Source organism: Trachypithecus francoisi, unplaced genomic scaffold (genome assembly GCF_009764315.1).
Source record: "Trachypithecus francoisi isolate TF-2019V2 unplaced genomic scaffold, Tfra_2.0 Lachesis_group14, whole genome shotgun sequence".
In the NCBI taxonomy this organism is placed as follows: Eukaryota; Metazoa; Chordata; class Mammalia; order Primates; family Cercopithecidae; genus Trachypithecus; species Trachypithecus francoisi.
In genome coordinates, this window is record NW_022681459.1 from 50598285 (window position 1) to 50616712 (window position 18428).

Consider the following 18428-nt stretch of genomic DNA (forward strand, 5'->3'; position numbering starts at 1 on the left):
CTTGTTATCCGGGGATCAGGGACTGGGGACGGGGCCCGAGCGCCCCTCGCCCGGCCAGCCGCACCTGTGGCCATGTCAGGGGCGCCGATGGCAAGGAAAGAGCGAGCACCGGCTTCAGCTCCGAAACTTGGCTTCCCCGGGCCGCGACCCCAACCCGCAGCCCCTCACGCAGGCCCGGGCCCAGCGGCCTCCTTTGGAGGAAGGGCGGGGACGGTACTCACTGAGCGGCGGCCGGCCGCAGGGAGCAGGGAGGCCGAATCTCCCGGCCCGGGCGCTTCGAGCTGGAACTGGCGCAGGCCCGCAGCCGTCCTCCCCAGCCCGGCGGCTCGGTCCCCCCCCCCCCCAGCCAGCCCGCCGGCTACCCGCCGGCCGCCTTGCGGGCCTCGCGCTTCTGCTCACCCTCTGCTCACGCACGCGACCCCGGGAGCAATGAGCCCGCGCCCCTTCTACACCCGCGAGCACCGGCGCGCGGTGCCCCGGACCCAGCCGCCACCGCCGCTGGCCCTTACTCGGTGCCTCCGCCGCTCGGCGGCCCTTTGCTTCGGTCGCCGCTCCCCTCCCAGCCGCCCGCGCCGGTCACAGCGCCGCTCCCCGCAGCCTTCGCTCTCGCGCCCCCACCCCGACCCGCTCGGGCTGTCTCTCTTCAGCCGCCGTAACTGCAGCCCAGCCCTCCGCCCCTCCTTTTCGGCCCCCTCCCCCTTAATAACTCCCTCCACGCACCCGGGCCCCGGCGCCGCCTTCCCCGCCGCGCGCCCGGATGTGAGGTGGCTGCAGCGGTGCCGGGCGGAAAAGAAGCATCGCCGCGCGCCCCCCAGACGCCAGCCCCTGCGCGGGCCGGGCGGTGGGGAGGCGGTGGCGGCGAGGAGGAGGCCGCGGCGGGGACAGCAGAAGCCCGCTCCCGTGCGCGCAGGCGGTCGCCGTGGGCAGCCCCGAGGCCGCCGCCACCGCGTTCCCACGCGCACTGCGGGGCAGAGCGGGTGGCACTTGGGACCCGAGACTCGCGGCACGACACTCTCCCGGGGAGGCGGCGGCGAGATGGGCCTGGGCTGGCGGCTAGCGCGGCGTGTGGCGCCACCACCCCTGTATTTGCACGGTTCGCATCGGCAGAGAACCGTGGGGCTTCGGCAGTGGGGAATTTGAGATAGGAGATTGGGGTCCTCCGAGCCTTCCCAGTGCGGGTTCGAACCTCAGCTGTTGTGCGAGTGGCGTGATCTTGGGCAAAGCTGACTTCGCAAAGTTTCGGTCGTGTTTCTAAAATGGCCTCTCTAAATCTATGAGGCTTATGCGACAGTACTGATTGCTGCATTAATAGACAAACTTGTCACGATTGGCTTTGATAGAGATAAAGGCGACTGACAAATTCATTGAAATGTTCTTTCCCTCCCGTAACCTGAATCTGTCCTTAGCCTGCACGGAAAGGGGAAGTGCGAGTGGAGTTGGGGAAACGAGACCGCGAATGTCAAGCGCTTACCACGTAGTGCAGACTCGGCTGACAGGGGGCCACAGAAATGCAAATATGTGAGCAGTGCGGGTAACTGCCGTCCTGGGGAGGAGGTCGTATGTGCAGGAATACCACAAGCACCCATTTCTGCCCTGTGATACTCGAAGCGTTGGTGTGAAGGGATACATAGGCGCGAAGGAGAACGCAATTTTCCTCGTCAAAGGACAGCGACATCTACATTTCTTCCAAGAGGCCTATTTTGTTGGAACTTCACTTTCTTCACTTGTGAAATTAGGGTATTAAGCAGTGAGTGACCACTAACTCGGCTCCCTTGTGAATCTTGGCAACAGAAAACCTTTTTCTTTTTCTTTTTTTTGAGACGGAGTCTCGCTCTGTCGCCCGGGCTGGAGTGCAGTGGCCGGATCTCAGCTCACTGCAAGCTCCGCCTTTCGGGTTCACGCCATTCTTCTGCCTCAGCCTCCAGAGTAGCTGGGACCACAGGCGCCCGCCACCTCGCCCGGCTAGTTTTTTTTTTTTTTTTGTATTTTTTAGTAGAGACAGGGTTTCACCGTGTTAGCCAGGATGGTCTCGATCTGACCTCGTGATCCGCCCGTCTCGGCCTCCCAAAGTGCTGGGATTACAGGCTTGAGCCACCGCGCCCGGCCAGAAAACCTTTTTCTTTTCGTTTGTATTACTGAATAAAGTGTGTTTCTTACCAACTATTTTTTTGCAGGCAAGAGGCAGAGGGAAACATGCAAATCAGGCCCGAGTTTGCATTCTCATTTCTGCCACCTCCTACAGGCTATGAAGAGTTAAGTCTTTCTATCTATCCTTAGTTTTACCTGTGAAATTGGGAAGATGATATAACCTGCTCATGGGGCAGTTAAGATTAAACAGAATAAGGTGGGTAAAGCCTTATATAACCCATAAAGCTGCTGAGCCTTTTTAAGCCTATACAGAGACATGTTGTAGGTGATAATACAGCAGGTGTTTTTATGATTTTAAAAATCAAGCTGTTTTTGGAATCCAAATTCTTCCTAAAGCTGTGGGAAACAGGTCTAATCCCTTTTAGTGTCTTAGAGACTCCCCGGAGTAGTGGAGAAGGCGCTTTCTTTGAAGCTGCTAAATCCTGACCCTGCCAATTAGTGTGAAACCTGAGCCAGGCATTTCATCACCTGGGTCTCCCTTTCCTCATTTTTCAGAAAGGGATCGCAGTATACCTACTTTTCAGGCTTGTAGAGGGAATTAAAGATAACATTAAAACCACTGCTCTGGTTATTTTATTTTGGGGGAGAATGGAGTCTTGCTCTGTCATCCAGACTGGAGAGCAATAGCACAATCATAGCTCACTGCTCCAGCCTCAGCCTCCCAAGTAGCCGGAACTACAGGCTCCTGCCACTACACCCAGCTAATTTTTAACGAATTTGTGCAGAGACGGGATCTTGCTATGTTGCTCAGGCTGGTCTTGAATTCCTGGCCTCAAGCAATCCTCCTGCCTCAGCCTCCAAAAGCACTGGGATTACAGGCATGAGCCGCCGGACCTGACCTTTCTTGAAAAAGAAAATACTAAAAATCCAGAAATTATGGGTTTCTGGTTACTTACTATTGTGTAACAAACCACCCCAGAATTCAGTGACTTAAAACAAATTATGTATATTTTGCTCTCAAATCTGCAAAATGGGCTGGTTCCTGCTGGGCCAGCTGGTTTCTGATCCATTCAGCACCAGTGGGGGCAGCCCAAAGGATGGGGCCTAGGGTCCCCTAAAAGCTTAAATGTCTGGTGGTTGATGGTGGCTGTCAGCTAGGACCTGGGACCCCTAGAGCTGTCCCTGGAACACTTAGACATGGCCTCTCCCTGTGGCCTGAGCTTCCTTGAAACATGATGACTGGATTCTAAGGGCAAGTGTTCAGAGAATGAATAAGAAAACCAGACGATAGTTGCTGTATTGCCTTTCCTAACCTAGCCTTGGAATCAGTTCTGCCACGTGCCACATTCTGTTCCTTAGAGTCAGCACGGCTACCCTATATTCAAGGCAAAGGAACTTAGACTCCATCTCTATATGGGAGGAATGTCAAGGAATGTGTAGGTATGTTTTAAACTACCACAAGCCATACATGAAATCAGTGCCCAGGGCATTGCAGCTGTCATGATTTGATAGCTGGAACTAATATCCTGAGCCCTCTGGTCTATCCTACTTAGGCTCCTTTAATGTCTTGTAGAACCTTGGCCACAACTCATTTCTTACCTCTTGAAGTCTCACTTGTTACCTAGGAAAAAAGGTAATAATCTAAGGGAGGCTTCCATAAACTTCTTTCACCTGTGCCTGGCAAAAATTAGATGCTTGCAAATTGCAAATTCTTGTTTCATTGTAGCTTTTGAATGTTACTCTCCTTGGCAGGATTATTTATTTATTTACTTATTTATTTATGAAGGAGTCTCCCTGCATCGCCCAGGCTGGAGTGCAATGGCATGATCTCGGCTCACTGCAACCTCTGCCTCCCGGGTTCAAGAGATTCTCCTGCCTCAGCCTTCTGAGTAACTGGGATTACAGGCGCGTGCCACCACACCCAGCTAATTTTTGTATTTTTAGTAGAGACAAGAGTTTCACCATGTTGGTCAGGCTGGTCTCAAACTCCTGACTTCGTGATACACCCACCTCAGCCTCTCAAAGCGCTGGGATTACAGGCATGAGCCACCATGCCCGGCCTGATACTTTGTTTTTTTTTTTTTTTTTTTTTTTAGAGGGAGTCTAGCTTTGTCATCCAGGCTGGAGTGCAGTGGTGCAATCTTGGCTCACAGAAAGCTCTGCCTCCCGGGCTCAGGCCATTCTCCTGCCTCAGCCTCCCGAATAGCTGGGACTACAGGTGCCCACCACCACGCCCGGCTAATTTTTTGTATTTTTAGTACAGCCAGGGTTTCACTGCGTTAGCCAGGATGGTCTCGATTTCCTGACTTCGTGATCTGCCCGCCTCAGTCTCCCAAAGTGCTGTGATTACAGGCGTGAGCCACCGCACCCGGTCTGTAATTTGTAATTTTTTGAGACCGAGTTTTGCTCTGTCCCCCAGGCTAGAGTGCAGTGGCACAATCTCGGCTCACTCAACCTCCGCCTCCTGAGTTCAAGGAATTCTCATGCCTCAGCCTCCCAAGAAGCTGGGACCACAGGCCTGTGTCACCACACCCAGCTAACTTTTGTATTTTTAGTAGGGATGGGGTTGCACCATGTTGGCCAGGCTGGTCTTAACTCCTGACCTCATGTGATTCCCCCACCTCGGCCTCCCAAAGTGATGGGATTACAGGTGTGAGCCATCGTGCCAGGCCAATAATTAGTAATTCTAAATGCCCCCTTCTGCAACTAATAACCAATTTTCAAATATCAGCTTGGGAAAGCTCTTTGAGAAATTACTTTAGTTATTTACTAAGTGTGTGTAAGATCTTGGTTTAGGTCCAAATTGTTGGCCCAAAGTTTGGCATAAGGGGGTCTCAAAGGTTCAGCCAGTTGGGGAAATTAGTCCAAGAACAGCAGAGAAGCAAATGAAAATACTAGAAACTGACCGGGCATGGTGGCTCATGCCTATAATCCCAGCACTTTGGGAGGCTGAGGTGGGATGATCACTTGAGATCAGGAATTCTATACCAGCCTGGCCAACATGACAAAACCCCGTCTCTACTAAAAATACAAAATTAGCTGGGCGTGGTGGCACATGCCTGTAATCCCAGCTACTTGGGAGGCTGAAACAGGAGAATCGCGTGAACCCGGGAGGTGGAGGTTGCAGTGAGCTGAGATCGCGCCACTGCACTCCAGCCTGAGGGACAAAAGTGAAACTTGTCTCAAAAAAAAAAAAAAAAGGAAAAGAAGAAAGAAAATACTAGAAACCCAGAAATTATGAGAGCACCTGTGAGAGCTTAATGCCAGGCCATGACCTTTCAGCAGCCTCATCACAGAAGGCTGGATTGCACCTCTCTAAATGGGCTTTTTCCTACTCAGTTTTTCTTGCTCCAAGGGTAACCGTTAGTTTTTCTGTTTGTTTCAAGACAGAGTCTTGTTCTGTCACCCAGGCTGGAGTGCAGTGGCGGGATCTTGGCTTACTGCAACCGTCCCCACCAGGTTCAAGCGATTCTTCTGCCCCAACCTCCCAAGTAGCTGGGATTACAGGGTTGTGCCTCCACGCCTGGCTAATTTTTGTATTTTTAGTAGTAGAGATGGGGTTTCACCACGTCAGCCAGGCTGGTCTCAAACTCCTGACCTCAAGTGATCGCCCACCTTGGCCTCTCAAAGTCCTGGGATTACAGGCGTGAGCCACCGCGCCTGGTCAAATTTTTTATATTTTGTAGAGATTGCGGGGGGGTCTCTGTTGCCCAGGCTGGTCTTGAACTACTGGGCTCAGGCAATTCTCCTGGCTCAGCGTTCCAAAATGTTCAGATTACAGGTGTGAGCCACCGTGCCCAGCCTCTAAGATGTCCTTGTCCTAGCTATTATTATATACTGTTATCTTCTAATCTTTTCTGACAAGACTAATTATTTTCATTGTAATTCAAAATGGAAATGCCTTTCATCCCTCCTAAATTTGTCAAAGCTGAGGATGGTAAATGCCTATGACAGGAAGAAAGCATTAGGAAATTAGCTCAAATCATCTAGAAAGAATGCTTATGACTTATCCTAAATATGTAATTTATATAAATCTACATAATTATGTAAGTACTTAGGCTAAATTACAGTGAATATGTTAGCTATACTTTTAATTACAACCTTGAAGCTTACTAAATTATTTTAAAACTACTTGGCCACATTAACTTCAGATAAAAGTTGTCCCTAAAACACTGGCATTGATATCCGGGAAAGTAGAACTCCTTTTAAAATATGTTTGTTTGTTTTTGAGACAGAGTTTTGCTCTTGTTGCCCAGGCTGGAGTGCAATGGCACAATCGCAGCCCACTGCAACCTCTGCCTCCTGAGTTCAAGCGATTCTCCTGCCTAAGCCTCCCCAGTAGCTGGGACTACCACCGCCGGCTAATTTTTATTTTTTTATTTTTAGTAGCGACGGAGTTTCACCATATTGGCCAGGCTGGTCTCGAACTCCTGACCTCAAGTGATCCGCCTTAGGGCCGGCTGCGGTGGCTCACGCCTGTAATTCCAGCACTTTGTGAGGCTGAGGCGGGCGGATCACTTGAAGTCAGGAGTTCGAGACTCACCGGACCATCATAGTGAAACCTGTCTCTCTAAAAAAAAAAAAAAAAATACAAAAATTAGCCGGGCGTGGTGGCGTGCGCCTGGGAGGCTGAGGCAGGAGAAACGATTGAACCCGGGAGGTGAAGGTGGAAGTAAGCCCAGATCATGCCACTACACTGCAGCCTGGGCGACAGAGGGAGACTCCTCCTCTAAATAAATAAATAATTAATTAATTGTTTTAATTGCAAAAATTAGCATGTAGAAAATAGGGCAAAAATACAAATTACTTGTGATTCTAACCCCGAGACACCCAACAAGTTAATTTTCCTCATGTTTTTAGCGTAAAATCTTTCAAGTATTTAAATAACTACTGCTTTTAGTCTCTGCACCAGGAATCTCACATGCTTTCACATGTTTTACAAAGCACAGTAAAAAATTATTTCAGAAGTCCCACTTACCCCTCCCACTCCTATTTTTATTAGGATCGGCCCAAATTAAAAAAATAGCAAAAAGGAGTGCTTATTAATTACATTTTCAAATGAAGGGTTAAAAAAAGAGATGAGGGCCGGGCGCGGTGGCTCAAGCCTGTAATCCCAGCACTTTGGGAGGCCGAGACGGGCAAATCACGAGGTCAGGAGATCGAGACCATCCTGGCTAACACGGTGAAACCCCGTCTCTACTAAAAAATACAAAAAACTAGCCGGGCGAGGTGGCGGGCGCCTGCAGTCCCAGCTACTCGGGAGGCTGCGGCAGGAGAATGGCGTAAACCCGGGAGGCGGAGCTTGCAGTGAGCTGAGATTCGGCCACTGCACTCCAGCCCGGGCGACAGAGCGAGACTCCGTCTCAAAAAAAAAAAAAAAAAAAAAGAGATGAGCCTGGGATTTCTAATTCGGGGGCCATGGGACCTCTCCCCTCCAAGTGCAAGTTGTAGCAATCTGCCGGGTCCACGCATGGGCAAGTCATACTCCACGGGTTCCGGTTTCCACTCCCTGTGAACCAAAAGCCAAAGAGGGTCACGCACGAGCCGGAAGTGAGGGAGGGAATACTTTCGTTCGCAGCCACCTCCCAGCTGGAACGTCATCCTTAGTGCTCGACCGCGGGCGGCGTTAACTCGGGGTTCCGCCTCGGAATGCCTCCCACTTCTCTGGTCTAAGAGGAGTAGTAGCAACCTGAGCTCAGAGCGAAGCTAGCGAGCCAAAGACCCTGAGTGGGGATGCCCAGACGGTGCATTCCCCACGCCCCTCGGAACCGACTCCCATTGCCGCTGCTGCAAAAGCGACCGGACGTGCGCTACCCGCCCGACTGAGGCTGCGCAAGCCCCGGGGTCTGGGTGGGGTGGTCCTAGTGCGCGCCGCGCCGCGCCGCGTCGCGTCGCCGTGGAGACAAGGGCGGGCCCGGCGCGAGACTGGAGTCTAGAAGCGCGCGAAGCGCTGAGGCTGGCGTGGGCAGCGCGGGAGTTACGAAGCAGGTCCCGGACCGCCCTCACCCGCCGGCCCGATGGCTCGGCTTCCCGAGGTACGAGGCCCGACCCTAACGTCCCCACCCTCTTATGGGCTCGGCCTCTCTGGCAGTGAGTCCGGCAGGGAGCTCAGTCGGGTCCCTCCGAGCCCGGTGAAATCCGTGCGAGCCTCCGCTTCCTCCCCTAAAAGTGCAGGTGATGTTGCCTACCTTGCGGGTCTGTGGTGCGGGAATGGAGGAAGTGAGACAAGAGGGCGCAGGACGGGGCCCGGAGCCTGCCATTCTCTCCCGCTATCCTCTCCCACCGCGTCTCCTCGGCTTCTTGTCCTGCGCCCCGGGGGCACCGCATCCTCCCGGGCGTCTAGTGCGCTCCTCGCCAGTGCTCGAGTCTATGCAATGCTTCTTAGCGTGCGCGGATCCAAATGAGGGGTTTCCTTCTCCTGGCTAAGTGGCCCAGGAGAGCGGAAGGGCTGGTGTATGGTCGACCTTCCCCCACCGAGCCCGCAGAGGGTAACGCAGTAAACAAACCTTGAAGCCTTCCCCGCGTGGGAGGTGGGTGCATGTTTTTATTTTATGGGAGGCTGTTCAGGTTTCCTAACTGCTGTGTAGATGTGTTGTAAATATTTGTTGAATGAATGATGCGAGGGACTTGAGTACAGCCATACCTTGCTTTATTGCACTTAATAGGTATTGTGTTTTTTACAAATTGAAAGTTTGTAGCAAGTAGTTCTGCACCGAACAACTAGTTTTTCAACAACATGTGCCCACTTCCTATCACTCACACTTTGGTAACTATCGCTATATTTCAAACTTTTTATTTCAGGTATACCGTTACAGTGATCTGTGATCAGTGATCTTTGATGTTATTACTGCAATTGTTTTAGGTCGCCAGGAACCTCACTGGTATAAAACAGTAAACTTAAGTGTTGTGTCTGACTGCCCCACCTACCTGCCAGTTCCCTGTTTCTTTCCTCCCTCTCGGTCCTCCTTGTAGCCTGAGAGGCAACAATATTGAAATTAGGCCAATTAATAGCCCCACAGTGACCCCTAAGTGTTCAAGTGAAAGGAAGGGTTTCATGTCTCTCACTTCATATCAAAAGCTCGAAATGACTAAGCTTAGTGAAGGAGGCACATCAAAAGCTGAAATAACGTGAAAGCTAGGCCTCTTGTACCAAACAGCCGAGTTGTGAATACAAAGAAAAAGTTGTTGAAGCAAATTAAAAGTGCTACTCCAGGGAACACACCAGGGATAAGAAAGCTAAACAGCCTTATTGCTGATACGGAGAAACTTTTAGTAGTCTGGATAGAAGATCAAACTAGCCACAACGTTTTCTTAAACCAAAACCTAATTTCGAGCAAGACCCTAATTCTCTTCAATTCTGTGAGGACTGGGAGAGATGAGGAAGCTGCAGAAGAAAAGTTGTAAGCTGGCCAGCGGCAGCGGTTCATTCCTGTAATCCCAGCACTTTGGGAGGCTGAGGCGGGCAGATAACTTGAGATCAGGAGTTCAAGACCAGTCTGGCCAACGTGGTGAAACCTCCTCTACCAAAAATACAAAAAATTAGCCAGGTGTGATGGTACTCAGGAGGCTGAGACAGAAGAATCGCTTGAACCCAGGATGCAGAGGTTGCAGTGAGCTGTGATTGAGCCACTGCACTCCAGTCTGGGCAACAACGTGAGACTCCGTCTCAAAAAAAAAAAGTGTAACTGAGAAATTAGTTGGAAGCTCCTAGTGTCTGAGCAGGACTGCGGAGTTCCTGGGCTTCACTTTAGGGTAATCTAGGGGCAAGTCTGCTTTTTCATTGATGGAGAGTAAAGCACATGGTTCAGAATCTGGAGGTCTGTTAGTTTTTAGTGTTTTTTGAGAAGACTTTTCCAGTCTCCTGCCTGAGAGGTACCATCTAGCTACCAGAATGTTGGAAGCAGGACAGCAGAGGGGCCTGAATACCCTGTCTGACAGGATTGGAATTCTGTGTGGCCCGCTTTCCTTTGGTATCTACCTCAAATCAAAGTTTTTCATTTCCTCAAACCTGTTAGGCCACTTCATTTTCCTTGTAAAACTGTGGAAATCCCTGGTGTCCTATAATCTCTTCTCTCATCTCTCATCTCTTTAACCTTACGGTTTGTTCCTTTGTATTCTTTACTATCACTTTAGAAGATCAATCTACATGTTTAACTAGGAGTCAACACCTAATAATGTTAGTTTTTCTTAGACTTTTTTTTTTGAGATAGAGTTTCGGTCTTGTTGCCCAGGCTGGAGTACAGTGGTGTGATCTTGGCTCACTGTAACCTCCGCCTCCCAGGTACGAGTTCTTGTTTCAGCCTCCCAAGTAGCTTGGATTACAGGCATTAGCCACCAGACCTGTTTTTTTTTTTTTTTAGGTAGAGATGGGGTTTCACCTGTTAGTCAGGCTGGTCACAAACTCCTGACCTCGGGTGATCCACCTGCCTCAGCCTCCCAAAGTTCTGGGATTATAGGCGTGCGCCACCGTCCTCGGCCATGTTTTGTATTTGATTATCGTTATGTATATTCCAACTTATAAGCAAGTTTATATTCATACATGTCCTTATTGAAAGCAAACCTGTGTCCTAGTTTTTCCACTATATGTGTATTTTATCTGTGAGGTTACAGACATTGTTTTAGAGACCGGAGATACAGTGAAGATCAGATATGATTCCTGTTTTCATGGAATTTATATTTTAGTGGGGAAGGCAGACATGTACAAATAGGTAGAATGCTGGTATGAGTGTATAACAAAGAGGGTCCTTGACCACGAAGGACATTCCACAGAATCATTATGACAGAAACCCAAGGCAGAGACACATTGATTATAGCAGTATTTCATCAAAAGTCACTATTTGAATACTCCTATTTGATTTATTTGTAGAAATAGTCATTTATGATGACCTCTGTTACTTGGAGTGTGGTATCAGAAAATCTAGGACATTGGTTTGATGTAAGCAAGGATTGTTCGTTTTGTATGGATAAACTGGCTAATTCCTTGTCTGATTGTCATTGAAATATGTGACCTTGATTATAAGGGTGACTTCATTCTTGTAGAATGAAACATCTCGTAAATGCATCACAGTTACTCAACATAGGACGCGTTCACCCTGTTAGCTTGCCTCCACCATTACTTAAATCTTACTCTTCTGTGTTACTACTTGTATTAGTTTCCTAGGGCTGCTGTAACAAAGTACCACAAACCAGGTGGCTTAAAACTAATAGAAGTTGATTCTTTCACAGTTTTAGAGGCTAGAAGTCTGAAATCAAGGTCTCATCCTCTCCCTGAAGGCCCAGGGGAGGATCTGTTCCATGCCTTTCTCTTAGTTTCTGATGTTGCCAGCAATTTTTGGCAATTCTTGTAGATACATCACTCTAATCAGTGCCTCTGTCATCACATTGCATTCTCCTCTTTATGTGTATCTCTGTTCCTTGTCTCTTCTCTTTTAAGAAAGACAGATCATTTTGGATTAAGGGCCCACCCTACTCCCATGTGACCTCATCGTAACTTACATCTTAATTACTTCTGCAAAGACCCTGTTTTCAAATAAGGTCACATTCACAGGTAGCAGGGGTTAGGATCTCAGCAAATCTTTTTTGGGGAACACAATTCAACCCACAACACTACTATTCCTGGCACTAAAACAAACAAACAAAAAAATTAAAACTGTCGTAATGTATTCAGTTCCTAATGAATATTTTTGATAGAAATCATCACTAATTGAAAATGAGAAATGGGCTCAGGTGCAGTGGCTCAGGCCTATAATCCCAGAACTTTGGGAGGCCGAGGCAGACAAATCACTTAAGGTCAGGAGTTTGAAGACCAGCCTGGTGAAACCTCATCTCTACTAAAAATACAAAAAGTAGCCCACTGTGGTGGTGCATGTCTGTAATCCCAGTTACATGGGAGGCTGAAGCAGGAGAATCAATTGAACCCGGGAAGTGGAGGTTGCAGTGAGCCTAGATTGCACCTCTGCATTCCAGCCTGGCCAACAGAGTGAGACTGTCTCAAAAAAAAAAAAAAAAGAAAACTAGGCAAGGTGCAGTGGTGCCTGTCTGTAGTGCCAGCTATGGGAGACCGAGACAGGAGAATTGCTTGAGCCCGGGAGTTTGAGATTATAGTCAGCTGTGACCACACCACTGCACTCCAGCCTGAGTGACAGAGTGAGACCCTATCTCTATACACAACAAAAGGCACTTTGGGAAGCTAAGGTGGATAGATCGGTTGAGCTCAGGAGTTTGAGACCAGCCTGGGCGATATAGCAAGGCCCTGTCTCTACAAATAATAAAAAATAAGCTGAGCATGGTGGCACATACCTGTGGTCCCAGCTACTTGGGAGACTGTGGTGGGAAGACTGCTTGAGCATGGGAGGTTGAGGCTGCAGTGAGCCGTGATGGTGCCACAGTACTTCAGCCTGGATAATAGCATGAGACCCTGGATGACAGCGTGAGAAAGAAAAAAGGCTAGGCATGGTGGCTCATGCCTGCAATCCTAACCTTTGGGAGGCTGAGGCAGGAGGCTCACCTGAGCCTGAGGAGGTGGAGGCTGCAGTGAGCTGTGATTGCACTGCTGCGCTCCAGCCTGGGCGACAGAGGGAAATCCTGTCTTTTTTTTTTTTTTTCTGAGACAGTCTTGCTCTGTCGCCCAAGCTGCAATGCAGTGGCACAATCTCGGTTCACTGCAACCTCTGCGTCATGGGTTCAAGTGATTCTCTGCCTCAACCTCCTGAGTAGCTGGGTTTGCAGGTGCCCACCACCATGCCTGGCTAACTTTTGTATTTTTAATAGAGACGGGATTTCCCCATGTTGGGCAGGCTGGTCTTGAACTCCTGACTTCAGGTGATCTGCCTGCCTCAGCCTCCCAAAGGGCTGGGATTACAGGCGTGAGCCACTGTGCCTGGCCAGAAATTCTGTCTTTAAAAAAACGAAACTGAAAACTATACACGGTAACACTGATAACCATAAAAATTAATCTGAAGAAAAACAACAAATCTTGGCCTCCACTGGTGTTTTTGTGAAGGGAAGTTGAAGGTGCTGAAGCATCTAGACCCAAAGAAAGAACCAGGCACACCTTTTGAGTGTGGCTCGCTCTCCTCTCAGTTTCCTTAATTAGAAAATAACATTTTGCAGATGACATGATTCTATATCTAGAAAACCCCATCGTCTCAGCCCAAAAGCTTCTTAAGCTGATAACCAGCCTCAGCAAAGCTTCAGGATACAGATCAATGTGCAAAAATTGCAAACACTCCTATACACCAACAACAGGCGAGCAGAGAACCAAATATGAATGAATTCCTATTCACAGTTGCCACAAAAATAATAAAATACCTAGGAATACAGCTAACAAGGAAGTGAAAGACCTCTTCAAGTAGAGCTACAAACCGCTGCTCAAAGAAATCCGCGGTGACACAAACAAATGGAAAAACATTCCATGCTCATGGATAGGAAAAATCAATCATGAAAATGGCTATATGCCCAAAGCAATTTACAGGTTCAATGCTATTACCATTAATTACCATTGACATTCTTCACAGAATTAGAAAAAACTACTTTAAAATTCATATGGAACAAAAAAAAGAGCATGAATAGCCAGGACAGTCCTAAGCAAAAAGAACAAAAAGCTGCAGGCATCACGCTATCCAACTTCAAGCTGTGCTACAACGTTACAGTAGCAAAAAGAACGGTTAAGAGAACGATACTGGTGCAAAAACAGAAACATAGACTTATGGAACCAAATAGAGAACCCAGAAATAAGACCGAACATCTACAACCATCTAATCTTTGACAGATCTGACCAAAACCAGCAATGGGGAAAGGAGTCCCTATTTAGTAACAGGTGCTGGGAGAACTGGCTATGCATATGCAAATATAGAAACTGGACCCCTTCCTTACGTCATACAAACACCAACGCAAGATGGATTAAAGACTTAAATTTAAAACCCAAAACTATACAAACCTTAGAAGAAAATCTAGGCAATACCATTCAAGACATAGGCACAGGCAAAGATTTCATGACGAAGATGCCAGAAGCAATTGCAACAGAATCAAAAATTTACAAATTTAGTTTAATTTCCAATTAAACTAAAGCACTTCTGCACAGCAAAAGAAACTATCATCAGAGTAAACAGACAGCCTACAGAATGGGAGAAAATTTTTGCACTCTATCCATCTGACAAAGGTCTAACATCTAGCATTTACGACATTATGAGATGAAAACAACCCCATTAAGAAGTAGGCAAAGCACACGAACAGAAACTTTTCAAAAGAAGACATACATATGGTGAACAAACATGGAAAAAAGCTCAGTATCACTCATCATTAGAGAAATGCAAATCAAAGCCACAATGAGGCTGGGTGTGGTGGCCCACCACTGTAATTTTAGCACTTTGGGAGGCCGAGGTGGGTGGATCACTTGAGATTAGGAATTTGAGACCAGCCTGGCCAATATGGTGGAATCCTGTCTCTACTGAAAATACAAAAATTAGCCGGATGTGGTGGCAGGTGCCTGTAATCCCAGCTACTTGAGAGGTTGAGGCAGGAGAATCACTTGAGCCCAGGAGGTGGAGGTTGCAGTGAGCTGAGATCGTGCCTCTGCACTCCAGCCTGGGTGATAGAGCAAGACTTGGTCTCAAAAAATTTAAAAAAAAAAGTAATTTAAATATAGTATTATAAGTCAGAGACCTAGCCCATGTTCATCTAGTGTTGAATTAAGGAGGGCAGGAGACTAGGAGCTGGCATGTAGCTGTTCAGAAGTGTGGCTCCTGAGAGGCTGCAAATAATTTTCTCTCTCTTTTATTCCCCTTTTTTTTGTAGTTAGAAGGAGAAGATAAAATACTTTGATTCAAGAAGAATCTGCTCACTGAGAAGTGTATATCAAGCCACAATTTCCATCAAAAAGTGATTAAGCAGAGAATGGAGAAGAAGGTTGATTCCAGGTGAGTGATGGGACTTGAGAAAAAAATATAACTGGAATTATGGTTCATATAAAACTGTAAACATTTTGTGTATAAAAAATTATAAATTACGAGTGAGGTAGTAACTATGGGTAAGTTTTTTTTATCATTGATATTTTGAATTTTTCAACTGTAAGATAATACACATTTCGTACATTATGTTACAGTCAAAAAACATTCTGAGTGCATGGAAATATCAAATCATTAAAATTTGATTCTGAGCAGAAGTGAGTATTACTCTCCTGAGCTTTGAAGTTATATCATCAAGGTTGGCTGGCTCTTGTGTCTTCTGCTTTTGATCATGGTTGCTTTCAGACTTTTACCTTCAGTTGGCTGTATCTCTCCACTGAAGCTCTCGGCACCTTATATTGTGGCAGACTCTGTATAACTGTCCCTTTCTAGGTTTTGGTAATTGTTCCCTCCCCTCATCTCTTTGGGCCTAGAGGTAGTACCACCTTAGCTTCTACTAGCTTCAGGTTCCTGTACTGTTCCTTGTGGTTCCTCTATACCCACAAGTTGGTGAATATACCATCTTCAAATTATCCTATTTTTAATATGTCATCTATTTTCTTGTGACTTTTCGTAGGTTTTATCATTAATGTTACTGGATTTTGTCACATGGTTTTCGTACATTTATTGAGATAATCATGTGGTTTTTGTTCTTTTTTCTATTAATAGGATGCATTACATAAATTGATTTTTGAATGTTAAACTAGCCTTGCATTCCTGGGATAAATCCCACTTGGTCATACATAGTGTTTATATGGCATATAGTTGTATTAGTCAGGGTCCTCTAGAGGGACAGAATGAATAGGATATATGTATATGTGAAAGGGAGTTTATTAAGGAGAATTGACGCACACAATCACAAGGTGAAGTGCCGTGATAGGCAGTCTGCAAGTTGAGGAGCAAGGAAGCCAGTAGTGGCTCAGTCCGAGTCCCAAAACCTCAAAAGCAGGGAAGCCAACAGTGCACTCTTCAATCTTTGGCCAAAGGTTTGTGAGCCCCTGGTAAACCATTGGTGTAAGTCCAAGAACCCAACAGCCAAAGAACTTGGAGTCTGATGTTTGAGGACAGGGAACATCCAGCATGGGAGAAAGATGCAGGCCAGAAGACTTAGCAAGTCAGCTTATCCTACTTTCTGCCTGCTTTTCCATGTGGTGCTGGCAGCCATTGGATGGTGCCTACTCACATTGTGGGTGGGTCTTTCTCTCTAGTCCACTGACTCAAATGTTAATCTCTTTTCTTTTTTTTGAGACGGAGTCTCGCTGTGTCGCCCAGGCTGGAGTGCAGTGGTGCGATCTCGGCTCACTGCAAGCTCCGCCTCCCGGGTTCCCGCCATTCTCCCGCCTCAGCCTCCGAGTAGCTGGGACTACAGGCGCCCGCCACCGCGCCCGGCTAGTTTTTTGTATTTTTAGTAGAGACAGGGTTTCACCGTGTTAGCCAGGAGGGTCTCGATCTCCTGACCTCGTGATCCGCCCGTCTCGGCCTCCCAAAGTGCTGGGATTACAGGCTTGAGCCACCGCGCCCGGCCCCAAATGTTAATCTCTTTTGGCAACACCCAGATACACCCAGAAACAATAGTTTGCATCCTTCAATTCAGTCAAGTTGACACTTAATATTAACCATCACAATGGTTTTTGTGTGTTGTTGGATTTGGTTTGCTACTATTTTTTCAGGATTTTTATGTCTATAGTCACGAGGTCTGTTGGTCTTTTTTTTTCTTTTCTTTTTTTTTTTTTTTTTTTTGAGACAGAGTCTGGCTCTGTTGCCCAGGCTGGAGTACAATGGCACCATCTCGGCTCACCGCAACCTCCGCCTCCTGGGTTCTAGCGATTCTCCTGCCTCAGCCTCCCTAGTAGCTGGGACTACAGGCGCCCGCCACCTCGCCCGGCTAGTTTTTTGTATTTTTTTTAGTAGAGACGGGGTTTCACCGTGTTAGTCAGGATGGTCTCAATCTCCTGACCTTGTGATCCGCCCATCTCGGCCTCCCAAAGTGCTGGGACTACAGGCTTGAGCCACCGCGCCCGGCCGGTCTTTTTTTTTCGTTGTGGTAATATCTTTGTCTTTGGTATGATGGTGATACTGGTCTCGATGAATTTGGAAGTGTTCCTCTTTTCTGGAAGAGTTTGTAGAGCATTATTACGATATTTATTTATTTATTTTTGAGATGGAGTCTCGCTCTTTTGCCCAGGCTGGAGTGCAGTGGTACAGTCTCGGCTCACTGCAATCTCTGCCACCCTGGTTCAAGCGATTCTCCATCATGTTAGCCAGGCTGGTCTCGAACTCCTGACCTCGAGTTATCTGCCCACCTCTGCCTCCCAAAGTGCTGGGATTACAGGTGTTGAGCCATAGTGCTCGGCCTATTATTTCTTTTAAAACATTTGATAGAATTAATCACTGAAACTATGTGCTTTTTTTTTTTTGTAGGAAAAAGTATTTATTTATTTTAGAGACAGGATCTTGCTCTGTTGCATGGGCTGGAGTACAGTGGCTTGATCACAGCTCAGTGCAGTTTCTAACTCCTGGGCTCAAGCAATCTTGCTGCCTCAGCCTCCCAAAATGCTGGGATTACGAGTGTGAGCTACCAAGCCTGGCCTCTTTGTAGGAAAAATTTTAATTATTCATTTAATTTTTTTACTTGTTAGAGATTTATTAGGTTTCTATTTATTCTTTTTGTTTGTTTTTTGAGATGACACTCTTGTCACCCAGGCTGGAGTACAGTGGTATGATCTCGGCTCACTGCAACCTCTGCTTCCCTGGTTCAAGCAATTCTCCTGCCTCAGCCTCCCGAGTAGCTGGGACTACAGGCATGCACCACCACATCCAGCTAATACTTGTATTGTTAGTAGAGACGGGGTTTCACCATGTTGGCCAGGCTCGTCTTGAACTCGTGACCTCAAATGACCCACCTGCCTCGGCCTCCCAAAGTACTGGGATTACAGGCATGAGCCACTGAACCCAACTCTGTTTCTTCCTGAGTTAATTTTGGTAATTTTTTTGAAATTTTTCCATTTCATTTATGTTGTCCAATTTGTTAGCATAAAGTTAATTGTATGCCCTTATAATTATTTTAATTTGTAAAAGGTCAGTGGTAATGTCCTCTCTTTCGTTCCTAATTTTGCTGATCTGTGTCTTCTCTCTTTTCTCATTGGTTGATCTAGGTAAAGACTTGTCAGTTTTGCTGAGGGACTCTTACTGTTACGTTTTTTTTTTCTTAAACTAATTTGAATTGGGTTCCTGTAGTTTGCAGCTTAGGGTGCGACGAATATACAGAAGTTTCTTACAGAATCCACTGGGTCTTGGGCAAAGTGGGAGTGAGAACTGTTTGAGGATCTATTCAGTAGGTACTATGGACCCTTCTTCCTGAGCAGTGCCATCTTTGTGCTCCAAAATTTCGTCTTG

At 47.3% G+C, this 18428-nt stretch overlaps 2 protein-coding genes across 27 annotated transcripts in view; one reads left to right on the forward strand and one right to left on the reverse strand.

Annotated features, from left to right (window-relative positions):
* The window catches only part of EIF4ENIF1 (eukaryotic translation initiation factor 4E nuclear import factor 1), a 59637-nt gene extending 57798 nt beyond the window's left edge, over window positions 1-1839 (reverse strand). For 3 of the 9 annotated variants that reach the window (XM_033233311.1, XM_033233310.1, XM_033233308.1), the window contains exon 1: window positions 721-1839. In XM_033233311.1, coding sequence (XP_033089202.1) covers window positions 721-798 — 78 coding nt within the window. In that variant the 5' untranslated portion in view covers window positions 799-1839. Of the gene's footprint in view, window positions 1-221; window positions 699-720 lie in introns of those variants that run through there. The other 6 variants (XM_033233315.1, XM_033233312.1, XM_033233316.1 and 3 more) reach the window with 4 other exon arrangements.
* Window positions 1840-7635: 5796 nt separating this feature from the next.
* The window catches only part of SFI1 (SFI1 centrin binding protein), a 126639-nt gene continuing 115846 nt past the window's right edge, over window positions 7636-18428 (forward strand). For 14 of the 18 annotated variants that reach the window (XR_004442397.1, XR_004442399.1, XR_004442398.1 and 11 more), the window contains exons 1-2: window positions 8001-8123; window positions 14884-15005. Coding sequence is in view for 13 of the 18 variants with exons in the window: in XM_033233296.1 (XP_033089187.1) it covers window positions 14983-15005 (23 nt within the window). In the remaining 5 variants the exon portion in view is untranslated. Of the gene's footprint in view, window positions 8124-14883; window positions 15006-18428 lie in introns of all 18 variants that reach the window. The other 4 variants (XM_033233302.1, XM_033233303.1, XM_033233295.1 and 1 more) reach the window with 2 other exon arrangements.